At 37.5% G+C, this 15,239-nt stretch overlaps 1 protein-coding gene across 1 annotated transcript in view; it reads right to left on the bottom strand.

The window, feature by feature from the left end:
* Positions 1 to 1,187: 1,187 nt before the first annotated feature.
* Positions 1,188 to 15,239, bottom strand: part of ITGBL1 (integrin subunit beta like 1) — a 151,920-nt gene continuing 137,868 nt past the window's right edge. Inside the window, exons 9-11 of the mRNA XM_059823174.1 lie at positions 7,569 to 7,715; positions 2,776 to 2,889; positions 1,188 to 1,279 (exon numbers count right to left, since the gene is read on the bottom strand). Of these exons, the coding sequence (XP_059679157.1) occupies positions 1,188 to 1,279; positions 2,776 to 2,889; positions 7,569 to 7,715 (353 nt within the window). The remainder of the gene's footprint in view (positions 1,280 to 2,775; positions 2,890 to 7,568; positions 7,716 to 15,239) is intronic.

Below are 15,239 nucleotides of genomic sequence, written 5' to 3'. Positions count from 1 at the left end.
TGAGCAGCATTTCACCATTGGAAAATAAAAATAAAATTTTTGTTCATACCACTGCTTTGTTTGTATTTACTGTATTAAAACTTTAATTACTTTGCTGTCATTGTCCAAACATCTTTGGCTGAGACCAGGCTACTGCATAGTATAGCTGATTTTTCAAGTCAGTTGACCTTCAGGCTCCCCACTTCTATAAAAGCAGTTAAATTCAATGAATACCATGTGTGACAGTGCAATCTGTTCCAAACAGTGATTTCTAATAGCATACAGAATTGTCATCCTAAAAGTTGTTAGTATAACAAATTTTCATTTGCTTTACTTTAAGAGGACTAGGCAACTGTACATACATAGAACAGTATGATAAAAGTACATATGAGTTGAAGTATACATATTCAGAATAGGTAATCATACATTTATATCTTTATTAGTTTAATTCTTTATACTCCTATAGGTTATGTATTTGAAAGTATCATAGTATGTAGACTAGATAACCAACTTACTGACACATTAACCACAGAAACTAAGAAGCTGTCTTGTGGACAAGGGTCTGTTCAAACATTTTGGGTCTTCAGTCTACGGTTGTCAGGTAATTGGACATCAGTTATGCAAATATAATTCTTTGACCAAGATAAGCTTCTTTACAGCTTCTCTCAATTTATGAGCTGGTGCATAATGAGGATTGTTAGAAAGGAAAAAGGGCCAAACAAGGTATTTGTCAAACACCATAAAATTAATCAAATTAATTATTTGACAAATATTCAACTAATGCTACTCTTCTACAGGAATATTGTTGCATACTGATATGGAGAGGTGACAACCAAGTAAATAATGTTAAAAAAAAGGCTTTCTTACACCTTTTCAAAAGGTTGCTTAAGAAATAGTCATTATGGGAGTAATCTCAGTCCCAATGAATTTACCAAAAAACTCTGGAGAAGTTCCACAGGGCCAGCACTTTATGACTTCACCTTTTCAACCTTGGAATTTCCTGCTCCCAAGGCATTTTTATTTTTTTTCTTTTAGTTTTGTCATGCATTTCTTTAAGGAGCAGGCCCTCAAGTGAGTGTTCTAAAGTATTTACACCAGTGTACGTGTGCATGCACGCATACCCACACACTGAGTACTTCTGAAATTAAATGTTCTAGCAGCCTAAAGAAAAACGAACAAAAAACCTCCTCAGTCTTTGATGTCCTTTGTTAAGGGTATTCTCTCCCCAGCCAGATTTCACAAGCATTTCCGTTCCAACCTTCCCAGCACTCACAGTTTCCACAGCTACAAACACCATTGCCTAGAACAGAATGAATAAAGAGCGGTTATCATAATTGAAATATACTACATTAAAATGTGTTTTATGGGAAGTAAAAAGTCATGCTAAAGTAGTTGCATTGTTCATTTATTGTTCCCCACACCCCTTTTTTTTCTTTGGAAGGAAGCAATTACTCTACCATTGCATTAAGAAGCCACCCCAAACCTACACATACAATGCGTTAATAGCATTCTCTCAATAATTCCATGAGCAGAATTGCAAATATTGTAATTATGCCACCACTATTTGACCCAGCTGTTGAGGCTCAGTGTTCACACTGTACCTCTAGGTACAAGAAAAACAAGGTTATTTTTAACCATTACGCAGAATGAAAAAGACATAAAAAGTTACAAACAGAATAGCAATGAAAACATCACTTTGCACACGAAAAACTTTAAACCTAAATTCTCAGAAGTCCTATACAAATAAATAATATCTCAGACTCTCTAGTTGATGAAAAATGTGTTGGCCCTATTTTGCAGCGGGGAAACATGAAGCACTGAGACCCCTATTTTCATTTTATTTCAATGTTTTTCACAACTCCTGAATGCTCAGCTTGAAACCTCTACAGCCTGGGTTTCCAATGTGAGCTCATCTTCCTACTGACTATATGAAGATCCGTGAATAGCCTCTGCAGCTGAAGGTAAGGCTCCTGTTGCCTTCCTACTGGCTACTTGCCCCCAGAAAAGGACCCTTGCTAATAGGACTAGCTAGAAGACACAATTTACTACTGTCAGCCCTCCTATTCTCACTCTAATGGCTTGCACATTTCCTCCACATCTAATAATTGCTCAGCAAAGATTTTCTAAAATTAAGATTTGTAACAGGAAGCAGCCAGTGAGTTAATTTAGCAATTCCCATGTCGCTTCTTGTCACTAGATTTGTCCCAAGGGTTTGTTGGCAGCCTGCCCATTTCTAGCTGCATCTGCCACCTGAACTCTCAGACAATGTTAAGGTGAAGCCACTTTAATAACTAGCCATCACGTCATAAGAGAAACTGTCAGGTATTTCAGCCTCCCACTGAGAATTGTCTGATTGCCAGGAAGCTCTGTTAACCCACACAGCTATGCCTCTCACCTACCAAAGATCATCAGACAAGTGAATTTTGTCTATGACTTAAATGCTTTATACACATAGAAAGCCCAGTAACAGAACAAAAGTCAAAGAAATCTCATGATCACAATGCTGACACTGTACATCCTTTGCCAAAAAGCGGTAACTTGCAGTCTGTTACAGTGAAAATTGTTCATGGATTTCATAGCTGGCTTACTTATTTAAATTCATACTCAGGCTTTCAACTGTTGTTTTGAATCCTTAAGTTGATTATCACACTGCACAAAGAAACAATTATAGCAGGTTTGAATAACCAGCAAATGCACTTCCTCCATCAGTGGAGAAAGAAGCTGGGCTTTGTCTAACATAATTCCCATCAACACAGTTTGTTTCTTAGAGCAATTAAGTGTTAGCCTGTACTGCACCTGTGCAAATGAGACCATCATGTTTGTCACAGTCTCTGTCGTCACATTCACAGAAATCACCCGAAATGTACCATTCCTGTGGTGAACAGATGCACTTTCCACAGTGGCAGGTACCTGAAATCACAAAAATTATTACTTGCAGTCAAAGAGCACTGGCATTTTCAGACTAGAAAATAACATCCCCAGACACACACGTGCACACATACACACGTGTGCATATGCACAAAATTGCTGCCTAAGAAGCTATTGTGTAAAAGAAAATAATCAAGCTAAAAGCTTTTTGAATAAAAGGATTCTTTTGGAGTGAGCTAGAGTATGGTGGGACGTTACTAGTAATGCTTTGATTCTGCTATTTCACTTAATCAGGACTCACATTTTGAAGCTCTCCTTTGGTTTCAGAGATCTACAATCAGGGCTACTCTTCCCAGTAACTGTTCTTTTTTTTTTTTTTACTAGAAAAGCTCAAATTGTCCCTGACCCACTGTTACTGAAGGCAATAAAATCATACCCAGGAAGAAAATGGCCCTCCTGATCTAAAGCCTTTAGGGATGAGTCCACAAAAGACCAGAGGTGCCTAAGACTAACATTTAGACCCCCAAAATCCTCATCACCACAAATGAAGCTGCTCCACCTCCCACAAACTTACTAAATATTTGCTTTAGGTCACAAGGAGTTTGTGCATGTAATGGTATTTCAGCAGTTTGCTCATTCCTGAGGAGTACCCCAATGCCTTTGTTGGGATAAGCTGCTCTCCTTCTCCTCAGGGATATCAGGTCGCACCCCCACAGGCAAAGGAGGGACTTTATAGTGACATCCGGCTGATGCCGTAACCCACAGAGCACCAGAAACCTCCCTTTAAGGGAAAACTCATCGAGACATCCCTACCTTCAGGAGAAGGTTCATGGCTCTGAATCCTGGAAACGGACAGTTGCCCCCAGGCAATCATGTGTCAGGAAGCCTGTAGCCTGAGAAGGGTGTGAGAGAGGCTTTTCTGCAAGTAGAAATGGCACTAGGAGATAGTAATTCCTCCTGACTGATTCCAACACCTGGCTGAAGAGAGCTGGCTTTTACAGAGCCCATCCTCAGCTGCCTGACCCTATACAGATTTCAGATGCTTAAACGCCAAGGTGAGGTACTTAGTAACTGCTGAGCAAAAATCCTTTTGTGGACCTAGCCCTAAGAAATGGTTACAGCACAAGTCAGTACAAAAATCTCAAAAAACCAAATAAACGATAACAAAGGATCCACACATAGTTTTCAGTTATGGGAGGCGGAGTTAAATAAAAAAAGTCACCAAAGAAGCTGTCGACCTTTAACAAAACATGCTTATAAATGAATTAGATGCTGTTGAAAATCCCACCCTCTTGCAGTATTTCCAGAATTATTCCAGTACAAAGTCACCAATGTGTTTAATGCAATATTAAAGAAAAATATATAGAAAGAAGCTTGGTTATATCAGAATATAAGGTAAAGAGAATTCATGGCTTACTTAACAGGGTCTGAGCCAAAGTGTATAAAATGATGCTTTTCCATCTTTCCATCCCTTTCAGTGACCTCTGAATAAAATCCATAGTGAAAATCCAAATACACATTTTTTAAAATAATGTGGATCTGTCGATACCACCAATTTTCCCTAGGTTTTTCCATAAATACTGAAGTGTCTCTGATCACTGAAAATTGTTTCTTTAAAACTTCAGAACAGCCTCAGTGTAGTATCTTAATTTTTAATTAAAAATGTAAGTAATTTAGTCTTTATTGTAAGTTGACAAAAATTAACTCATTGCCTAATTTTAGAGAAATGCTGTTTTAACTTGTAACATATGGAACATGTAAATATACACAGGAAGAGCTAGTGATTGGAATATCTGGGGATGGGAGTATTTGGTTAGGCACCTACTTTTTCCGTGAGTTCTAAGCATTGCTTACTGAGCCATGGGCACAGAAAATACTGACATTGCCTACAAGGATAAAAAATGCCATTGTATAAAGAGGCAGTGGAGCAAAGCATACATATTGCACAGTTGCTGTATAAGAGATACACTAAGATGTACTTGAGGGTAATTTAAACCAAATGTCTCTGTTTATACAAACTACAAGGTACTGACAGCTGAAAATAATGATGAATAGTATGAGAATTTTAGTGAAATCAAAGCAGTTAATAAGAGCATGACTTTGTAAGAAACCTGAAGTGATTCTGTATAAGCAAGCACTGATGCTGCTACTGATGGATGCCCACGATGTTTATAACTATTTTGCAGAAGGTACAGCAAATTTAACACCAAGTCAACCAAAGAAGATCAGGCTCCATAATGTAAAATCTGTTAGGGAGAATGAATGTATCAAGCCTTTTCCCTGAACAGAGCATGCTGCTCTGGGAGGCTCCTCAGTTTAATTAAAATGAGTCTAATGAGTTGCGGGGTATTCCCTGGGATCCCAGCCAGATCCTCTCGGATGGGATTTGGCTCATTACCTAGCCCACGTCCTGCACCATTACAGTAGCCATCTGCAGCCCTACATTTACTGCCAGGGAGGCAGCAGCGTGGTGGGTGTTGCTGTTTTCCTTGGGAAGAGCTTTTACTACAAGTGACATAGTCTGCGAGCCAAGATTTTGAAAACAGCCTAGGAATGTAGATGTCCAACTTTGCTTATATTAACAGTGTAATTTTCTGAAAGTGCTCAGCAGTTATCTGCTGAAAACCAGGACTCCTTACCGTCTGTTAAATCTGACATACAGATACTCAAGCTCTCTCAATCCATTATAGCACTTGCATATCTTGGCTAGGTTTCCAGCAAAGATGGAATAACCACCATTAGAGAAGACTGAGGAGATAGTATCCTCCTTGGATGTTCACTGGCCACACACTTCCGGAAGTTATCTTATATAGGTATTTCTCTGCTGGGACAAGCACTTACATATGACCAGCTGTTCCCACAATAAAGCTGCTCTAGCATCTAATTTGACACAGCTTTATCATCTCGACTGTCCTCAGGGCAACCTTCCATCACATTGGAAGCTTATCTGTGCTTGGAGGCTGAAGAAACTTTAAAAAAAAATCCCACCAGTGTTGCTGAATATGGATTTAGGGTCAGGTTTATAATTCCCGTAGAAAGTAAATGCTGTTCAACAGTGTGCTACTACATTAGAAAATCTGGGCCTTCAGAGCCTCCATTCATATACCTAGGTTTAAAGGCACTCCCTGCCTGCAGCTGGTTACAACCTAGAGCAACTTTCAGGCTGCTCCAGCCTACATCAGTGACCAGATCCCAACCACCCTTTGGGCAGCACAGGCAACAGAGAGAAAAAAATCCTCAATGTCTCTGCGCATTTCTGCCAGATTATCTGCTCCCAAACCTCAGAATAAATTGTAGCCTTGATATACGTGCTCAAAGCTAATTGTTCTCAGAGTAAGACCCACAGGCTGGAAGAAATGGCTCTCTACCATCCTTACACAAAGGTAGCAGATAATACAAATATTTTAAAATTCAACATCATTTTTCATGTTTACATTTCTTTAGAATCTTATATAGTGCATTTTATCGATGTTAAGCATATTCACTCACCTTCATGGTTTATATAAAAAATCACAGTGAGACCAAGACTAAGAGAAGAAAAGTTAACTTCTGCAGTAAAACAGAGTAACTCCATTTCTCCAGTAACTCAGCATCCTCTTACACATACACTAATTTAAAGATAGCCACATCTTCTGGAAAAAATCGAGAAACAGTGCAACTTCCTCATTTTCTATGACATTGTGAAGACTGGAGAGAAAAAAACAAAATAAAATGGTGCAGTGGGGGAGAATTCTGACAAGTGATAATACAGATGGAAGAAGGCCAGGCTGAAAATCCCATTTAAATTTCCTTTACACAGAAATAAAAGTTACCAAAGGGATAACTGGAAATCTGCCTGATGTAGAAGGCTCCTAACTGTTTTTTCCAGCTAGCAGGTTTCTTCCCTGTCTATGCAAGGGATATACGAACAGAGGAAATGGCACGTCCAGTCTGAAGTGGGTGCATTCTAGCCTCCAGCCAGTCCCACCACCCGTTTTTTGTCTATTCTCTACAATAATAGGCAGTTTGCACTATGGGGGAGCTAAAAAGCCCTCTTTCCAGTAATGCAATTTCCTAGCCTGAAAGACTGCAAGGTAAGAAAGTCAGAAAACAATTTCAGATAATTATCAAGATTTTCTAAATTTTATTCCTCCCTGTGGCAATTTTTTATAGCTGGACTGAAGCTGATGCAACCACCTGAATAAAAGTTAGTAAATGACAGAGTTTGTGGGATTCTGTCGTGGGGGCTGCAAATGTCTACCTTTCCTTTGCTGTTGTGTTGGGGCGGGGGGCTGATTAAGCATACCAAATGTTGCTGTTAAATACATGCAATACTCCTCCACTTACTGTTGCCTGGGATATTACATTTGCCATCTTGCCCACTGCAGTGTTACTGCAGGTAGTGCCCCTGTCACTCAAACTGGATGGAGCACTAACAGTTAGTTTGTAATGTACAGCTGTTCAACGCAGACCATCAGATAAACACATACAGAAAATTATATGCTCTTAACAAATTGCATAGGAGAGCAATGCTGCTAAACATGTACAGCTGTGGTGGGTGTTTGACAAAATGGATGTAAGTGCATTACAGAGCCAAATATAACAACCTTTTAATAATAGGTGCCTTTGAAAGAAAGGGTTACTAAACAACAACCTGCTGCCATGCACATTAGTCTTCCAGAACATGATTGTTTTCTTCTGCCAGGGCAGTGACATGGGGTAGCTCAGTTGCCAGTTCTTACCCTTTCCTGAGCATAATATGCCATCCGCTGACTCGCAGAGACTTCTGCTCTCCTCCTCTGTCATGTTGCACTTCCTTGAATGCTGGCACAACTTTCCAAACCACCCGTCCTGGCAAATGCATCGGCCGCATGAGCAGACACCATGGCCTGTAACGACACCAAGTTTGGTTATGAGCAAAACAAGCAGAAAACAGTGACTGTGGTCACAACTGAGATCATATTCAGATCTCTGTAGTGTGATGTGCATGCTATGGGATAGACAGGACAGAAAGAAAAGAGAAATAAGAAAAAACATAAAATAGAGGGCAAGTGGAGAGAAATAAACTCTGAAATGTTAGGGAAAGAAGGACAGGTAATGACAAGTGAGGGAAACGTCAAAGAAACACTAGACCATGGGTCAAAGATAGAGCCTAGAAGCTATAATGAATGTTTAAAAACAGGAGAAAAAAAGATTAAATAGAATTTTTGAGAATTGTTTGTACAAAGATTAATAAAAAAGGAAAATATGTTGAAGAGTAAACTGAGACGAAAATCTGTCTGGGAAGAAGGGAAAAGTGACAACAAATGCAGACAATACAGAAATGGAAAACAGAAGAAAAAGAAGTGTGTCCCAGCCAGAATTTCACTTTTCAACCTTGAGTAATATTTCTGCAGCAGCAAAGATCATTCCTTAGCTAATCAGTTTACTGGGCTTAAAAGAAGCAAATTATACATACCAGTGACTTTTGTCCTAGCCTACCTCCTATGTAGGGCAAGGGAGTGGAAACAAGGGGACTGAGATAATTTGGGAACATGGGCTGGGAAGAAGGGAACAAGCAGTAGGAGTATCTGGCAAAGCATTTAGCTGTAGGATGCAGAAAAGCAAACCAGCAATTTTGCTTTTCGAACTTGCTGACTTCTCATGAAGCAACAGTGCAACTTGACGTTGTAAACTGGGAGGCAGCAGTGGTAGATGCCAAAACGAGAGATAAACCTTGTAGTTTGCTCTAAGTGGAATTCCTTGTTTTACTGATGGCCAAATACTTCACTAATTTAAATTAGAAAATACTGGAAGCTCCAAAGTCTTTGAGCTGTCATTTACAGTGATCTCAATGTTCAGAATAATTTTTGTACCCCAGACTGTATACTGATCTTTTTTAAAAATCTTATTACCTATACAACTTTAAAAGCTCAACAACAGCGATGCAGTCTTATTATGACAGTATTCCTCCCCACTTCCGCAAGTGACATTCAGCAATTACAAATTTACATATATGCATTTCGTATATATCAAATATTACAAATTGAAAACTAGCAACAATAGAAGCTTGATGCTACTTTAGCTGCTGTGTTAGATTGGGAAACAAGAACAACTATGCTACAAATCAAAATACAAGAGGTAGAAAACAAGCATATATACTTTCTCATATGCTCCTTCCAGGTAGATGGCATGCAATTGTCTACATTAACTTACTACAGCTAAGCTTCTGTCAGAGCATTTTTATCTGCCTTATTTATTTTTTCTCGGTAACATACAAATTAGATTTGAGAATAGCTCAACTGCTGAAGAGCAAAATATACAACTGGATGTCGGTGTTGGAAAATTATTTGTGGAGATACAAATACTTGTACTCATTTTAGCAACAAATAGTAAGAAATCTGTGCTGATTTCACTGAGAAAATAATTTTGTATCATTTTTCTTGTACAGTCATTATGATTTATAGAATTCTGATCACGTCTGTAAAGCCTTTACACAAGTCAAATAAAAAGGTAATGAATAATCTACTAATTTATAGCAAACAGAGTTTACAGTTTACCACATAAAATTTTGACATGCATTTTTCTGAGATAACAGTTCCTCTCCTACCTTATGCCATATAAATCCTCAAAACATAAAGGTTTCTTTTGTCTCAAGTAATTCATTTTACCAAAACAATATTTACTTCTAGTTGACACCAGCTTGGTCAGCTGCAGCTCTATTATGCCTCATCCATCAGGGTGGTGAGCATGCAAGTGCTTAGCCCTGTGCTTGTTAACTCCTAGCCATCTTATGTGTGTACTGACCTGTGAATAACTGCTTTACACGGTTTGGTTGTGTATATCCTTCTTACAGAGGCTCTTTGCATTTGTCCGAAGATGTCCAAACAAACCGACCGAAAGGAAGGGCCAAAACATTATAAGCAACTGCTTTCAGTTGAACATAATACCAAAATTACATTCAAAGTGTCCCAGTTTCATTCCAATGAATCCCAGGCTCTCAAAATTATAAGCAAGATCAGCAGGAAAATGGTGCTGCTCTTGCTCATAGCTCCTTTTAGATCTGAATATGATTCCCTTCATAGAGGAGTACAAAATTCAAGACTACAGCAATCATAGAGCAAAGGGAAAAAGAAAAATCTCTAATTGAAGAAGTCCAGCCCAACTGAATTGACTAACATATACTGATATATGATATATACTGATTTAACTATTCGGATAAAGCAGATTTACTGGAAAGTGTTGGTCTACCATTAATTTAGATTTAACATAAAACACTTAAAAGCACAAACAAATTGCATATTGCAATAGCTCTGAGAATATAGGTCTTCATTCAGAAAAATGTATGTTAATGAACATTTAAATATGAATGTTTTAAACATTAATCACCAATCAAGAAGAAAGACTGATGGGAAAGAAGCAAAGGAGAGAAAAAGATGATGTTAAAGATACTGTCACTTTGTTTAGAATTATCAGTAAATCCAATAACCACAAGATTTAAATCTGAAATATGAATGCAGCAACAAAGAAAGGTGTGACAGATTACTAGCAGAGGTCCATTATAATCCAAATCAACCCAAATCAAACCAGACACCAGGATGATTCATTTCTTACCATGCCCATAAAATAACCTGTGTGGTTGTGGGGAACTTTGGTTTAGGACTACTCAGGCAACTGTTGTTGGAGTTGCCAAAAAAACCTGCATGATAATTTTCTAATACCAAAGGCACTACTAGACGGGAATGTCAGCATGATGAAAAAGGTGAAGTAATCATTGCAGAGGAAGCTGGTTCATATTTGTAGATTAACTGATTATAACCAGATGATGTTCACAAAGGACAAACTGAGGCCAGCCCCAAACAAAATTTGGCACCTCAGGAGATCAAGTTTCTCAAACTAATATAATAAATATATAATAAAGTCAATATTAACCAGAAATGGGGGAAATAAATCTTCAGCTATAAAAATATGAATTTGACTGTCGTGTATGAAGACTTTATCTGATAGTCCAACAACATTTTTCCACAGTAAGAGAGAAGTCCAGCCAGGTCTAATGGTGGAGAGATGCTATGAGTTAGCAATGAGAAGGCTGTAGAGCCGAAGAAACAAAGATGAAATAGATAGCAACCCATATAAATGAGAAATTTTGTTGTGAATAAAGCGGACATAATAGGAAAAAAAAACCAAACCAAAATTCTATAACTGTATGAAAAATATGAATATAGTACACTTTTAAAAGTGTACTAAGAATACAAAAAGTCTCAGCATAATGCAGGATCCCTGATTTAGAACAATACAGTAAATGAAACAAATATTTCTCTCTGTATTTAAATAGAAACAGGTTTTTCTATTTTTTTATTACAGGACTATGATAAAGAACTTTCCGTTGTATTATTAACATAAGAGATTATTAAAAAACATCTCTATGGGAGAAATATTTCTAAGTGAGCGGCTTCATTAACCTGCCCAAATATGCTGAAAGAGTTGCTAAAAACATCACTGGATGACTGATTTTTTTTTATTATTATTTTCATTTTCATTTTCATTTTCATTTTCATTTTTATTGAATACCAGGTGAATGCCATAAGACTGGCACAGTTGTGACAACTGCAGTTAGAGAAACCTAATATAACTGTGAAGCAAAATATTGATTGTCTATTATATTTTCATAATAGGTCGCTTGGTTTTGTCCAGGTCTAATAAAGGTGGACTGTGGCTTCAGTTTGAGCAACACAACAGGCAGGCAGCTCAGTAACAACTTCAAGTGAAACTCTGTGGTGAAAAGGGCTAATGCCATCCTCATACTCATGTAACAGGAGAGAAGCGAGTTGGAACAGAAATGGGTAGGAATGTTTAGAGCATTGATGAGATGGACATTAAAGTCCTGCAACTCACTGTGATATTCATGTTTGAAGAGATTTTGAAAAACTTGGAAGAGTCCCAAAAAGATCCAAAGAAAGAATTCAAAGGGCAGAGAAAATGACTTGTTGAAAGATCTTCAAATATCTGTATCTGCTTAGGCTATTGAAAAAGAAAAAAAAAAAAAAGAAAGGCTAAGAAGTGTTTCTGCAGGATCTGAACTACCTTCTTTTAAGGTACTAGAATGGGGATTCTCAAACTACCAGAGAAAGACAAAGCAAGAACCAGAGAGAAAAGCTGATACTGACAAATTAATTTGAGAAACAAAACAGCATTTCAAAGAAGGATGATAATTATTGGAACAAACTTTCTAAAGATGTTGGCATGGGCTGCACATGTCTTAGAGTGTTCAGAGCATAGCCTTCTCAGAGACAGGATTTAGTTGCACACAGTACACAGACTTCAACACAGGGAAAGCCTGGGTATAGCGTAACAGCTATTTATACCCTAATATATGAGGTTCAACATACAAGCCCCTTTTGGCTTTTCAAATTAATATCTATTAATCAACTTAAATGTTGATGAATTAGCAATTCCTTTACTGCTCATTTCAACAGAAAGTTTCAATTAAAATGCTTTTTACAAACCTAAATCATATTTTATGCTATCTGAAAAGCTAAACAAACTACGTTGTCTGCGCATATATGTAAAGTCTCAACTTTTCATACAGCTGCACAAATGTCTGGGTGACCAGGACAGAAATCTCTAGCGCATTTAAAAGAAAAATTAGGAAGTAAAATTAGCTAAGTAAAATGAAATTAATTTAATAGAGAGTATACCATGCACATTAATACCTTTACTGGCTACATTAGTCACTTTCATATCTAATTCAATACCTACTGATCCTTTTGAATTTATCTGCTGCTGCCCCTGGATGTGCCTCAGAGCTAGGCTGAAGTCGTTAAGTGCAAGGACACAGGCATTGAGTCATTAACTCTTTACTTAGTGTTATCAAAATAAAACCCTAAATCACACTGGCTTTATGCCAGGTAGACTCTGACTTCTCCACTACCTAATACAGTCATTTTCCCTTTTTTTAGCACCAGTTTTACCCAGTAAGCATGTGTTTTAACTTTTTTTTCCCCAGAAGAATCAATTGAATTTTTCAATAATAAATACCATAATCAAAATTCTCTATTAAATCGTATAAAAATGTCTAGTGAATTTTATAACAATTATATATATTTTAGATTCCTCAGTCAAAAGAACATAGTCCCTACTCTGAAGACTTTTCAACAGAAAATATGAAAAAACTATTGGCTAGAAAATAAACAATTATTTTAATGTAACAGGAACCACAGAGAAATTATGGGTTTAATTCAGATGCCTAGTGCCATTTGACATACCCTAACATATCAAGGACATCCTCATGATGGTGGCAGCTATGCAGGCATCCCTGTGTCCTTGTGGAGCCAAGCTGGGGTCAGGCAAGGGTAGCCTTGGGCATCGGAAATCATGCAAGGTGCCTAACTCTAGGCAACTGAAGACTTTGAAATTATGTCCTGTGTAGTCTGAGAAGCCATGGTACAGTCAGGAGTTGAATTCATATTTCTGAATTTTCAGATAAGTCAGTGCCAAAAGCTGTCTTCAGCCGGGAGATTGGCTGGTATTATTTTTCTCTCCTAATTTGCATTTTAGGTATATTAGAGAGTTCCATAAATGTCCTATATACTTCTTTTTCTGTGAAGCAACATTAGTGCAAGAAATGAGGAAATTGTCTGACAGCAACTGCACCATAATAGTAATACTTAGCTTTGCTTAAGGAAGCATACCATTAATCATAACTCTCTCATTTTTATGATTATGGTCTTATTGGTCATCGTAAGAACATGTTATCTGAAAATATCATGTTTCTCCTTCACTGAACAGACGACAAAAATAAATGTCATTCATAATTTCTGCAGTATGGACCTAGAACTTTCATAAAAAAGAATTCACCATTTCTGCTATATATCTTTATAATATAATAACGCATATTTATATTCCAAAAAAAGAAAGAAAGGCAGTACTTCCTCTGAATCAAATTACCTAGCCTGGGTGGATAGTAATGAAAATTTTATATTCAAAGGAGCATGGCAATTAGGGGCAAGTTATACCAGCCTTTTGAGAGGGAGCACTTCCACTGTACATCCTGGTGATGACTATGTGATCCTAGAATCTTTCACTAATCATAAGAATGTGATCTGGAAGCTTCTGTGTCTGTTGTAAAAGTTTAAAACATCGGAAAGCTGGGAATTGTGGCTTTAAGTATATGTACGTTTTATAAATCACAGCTTTTCCCTTGTGCTCTGCCAATACATAGAGACTTATATTGGAAATTTTAAGACTGACGTGAATGACATATGAATGTTCCATTCCTCCATGTGTAAGTAAGCACCAGAAGAAACACCAGAATGAGGTTAGAAACATGACCTCTACTGATAACCAACAACACATTCACAGCCGTAAAACTGAGGAATGTATTATTTTGTCAAAACCTGATGGTCTGCACTCTCATAAAACAATGATATGATGACTTTCATGATGACTTGTCAGCAGAAGACCGTGTGCTCAACAACTAAGAATGTCAGCACAGACACAGCACATAACTTGTGTCATTCCTTTCCTTGTGAGCCCAACAAGAACAGCATTGTCCTAAGAATGTCAAAAATGAGGAAGCACAAACTTGCCTAAAACTTACAGAGATTAAAGTAAGCAAAATCATGAGTCAAAAGGATCATCCTAACTGTTGGGTCCTAAATGATATAAAAGACCTATCTAAAACCAGTTTGTTGTTGTCAGTCAAGATGAAACAAAAAGACCTACTGAAAACTTGATGGGTGGCATCTCTTGTCCATCTTCTGTGTCACACACAAGTGATTCTGACCAAACAACTTAAATCCAGACACTTTGATGCTTGTATGTATGTGTGAGAATGAGAGTGAATGAAATCAATGAGGCAATGTGTCCGAGTGGTGAAAATTAATTTAGTTAGGAATTTCATAAAAAAATATTAGCTTCCCCTCCCGTAAAGTCTCTTGAGGAGTTTTGCTGCACTGGTTTCCTACAGTTAGAGGACAGAGAGGTGTGACGGCAGACCTGAGTAAGGAGGGAAATATTAATTACCTCTGCATTTCCTCCAATAATAAATCAGCTCCTCCAGCTTTTACAAGCCTTTATAGTACAAACAGAATCTCAAACTAGTGAGAACTAATGCCTTTTACCAAAAGGCGTGGGTATAAACAAACAAAAATATAGCTGCATTTACTCTTTGATGTGACAGGATGTGACATAACATTACACAACTGGATTCCCTACAGTTTTATGTTTATATTTTGATGTGCCGTGGCCAAAACAAATAGTTAAAAAGTCATCAAAGTGAATTTGCTTACTTGAAAATAAACAAATCAACCTCTCAAAATATTCTGTTGTCACCAGTCAAAGACTGGCTTACTGGGATGACCAGAGGCTTAGTTGTTTCTTAGTGCTGAGGACAGTGCAAACATCCATGACTAAATATTAAAAGGTCTTATCAA

This window comes from Gavia stellata, chromosome 1 (assembly GCF_030936135.1).
Source record: "Gavia stellata isolate bGavSte3 chromosome 1, bGavSte3.hap2, whole genome shotgun sequence".
NCBI classification, from domain to species: Eukaryota; Metazoa; Chordata; class Aves; order Gaviiformes; family Gaviidae; genus Gavia; species Gavia stellata.
This window is presented reverse-complemented; position numbering and strand designations above follow the sequence as displayed.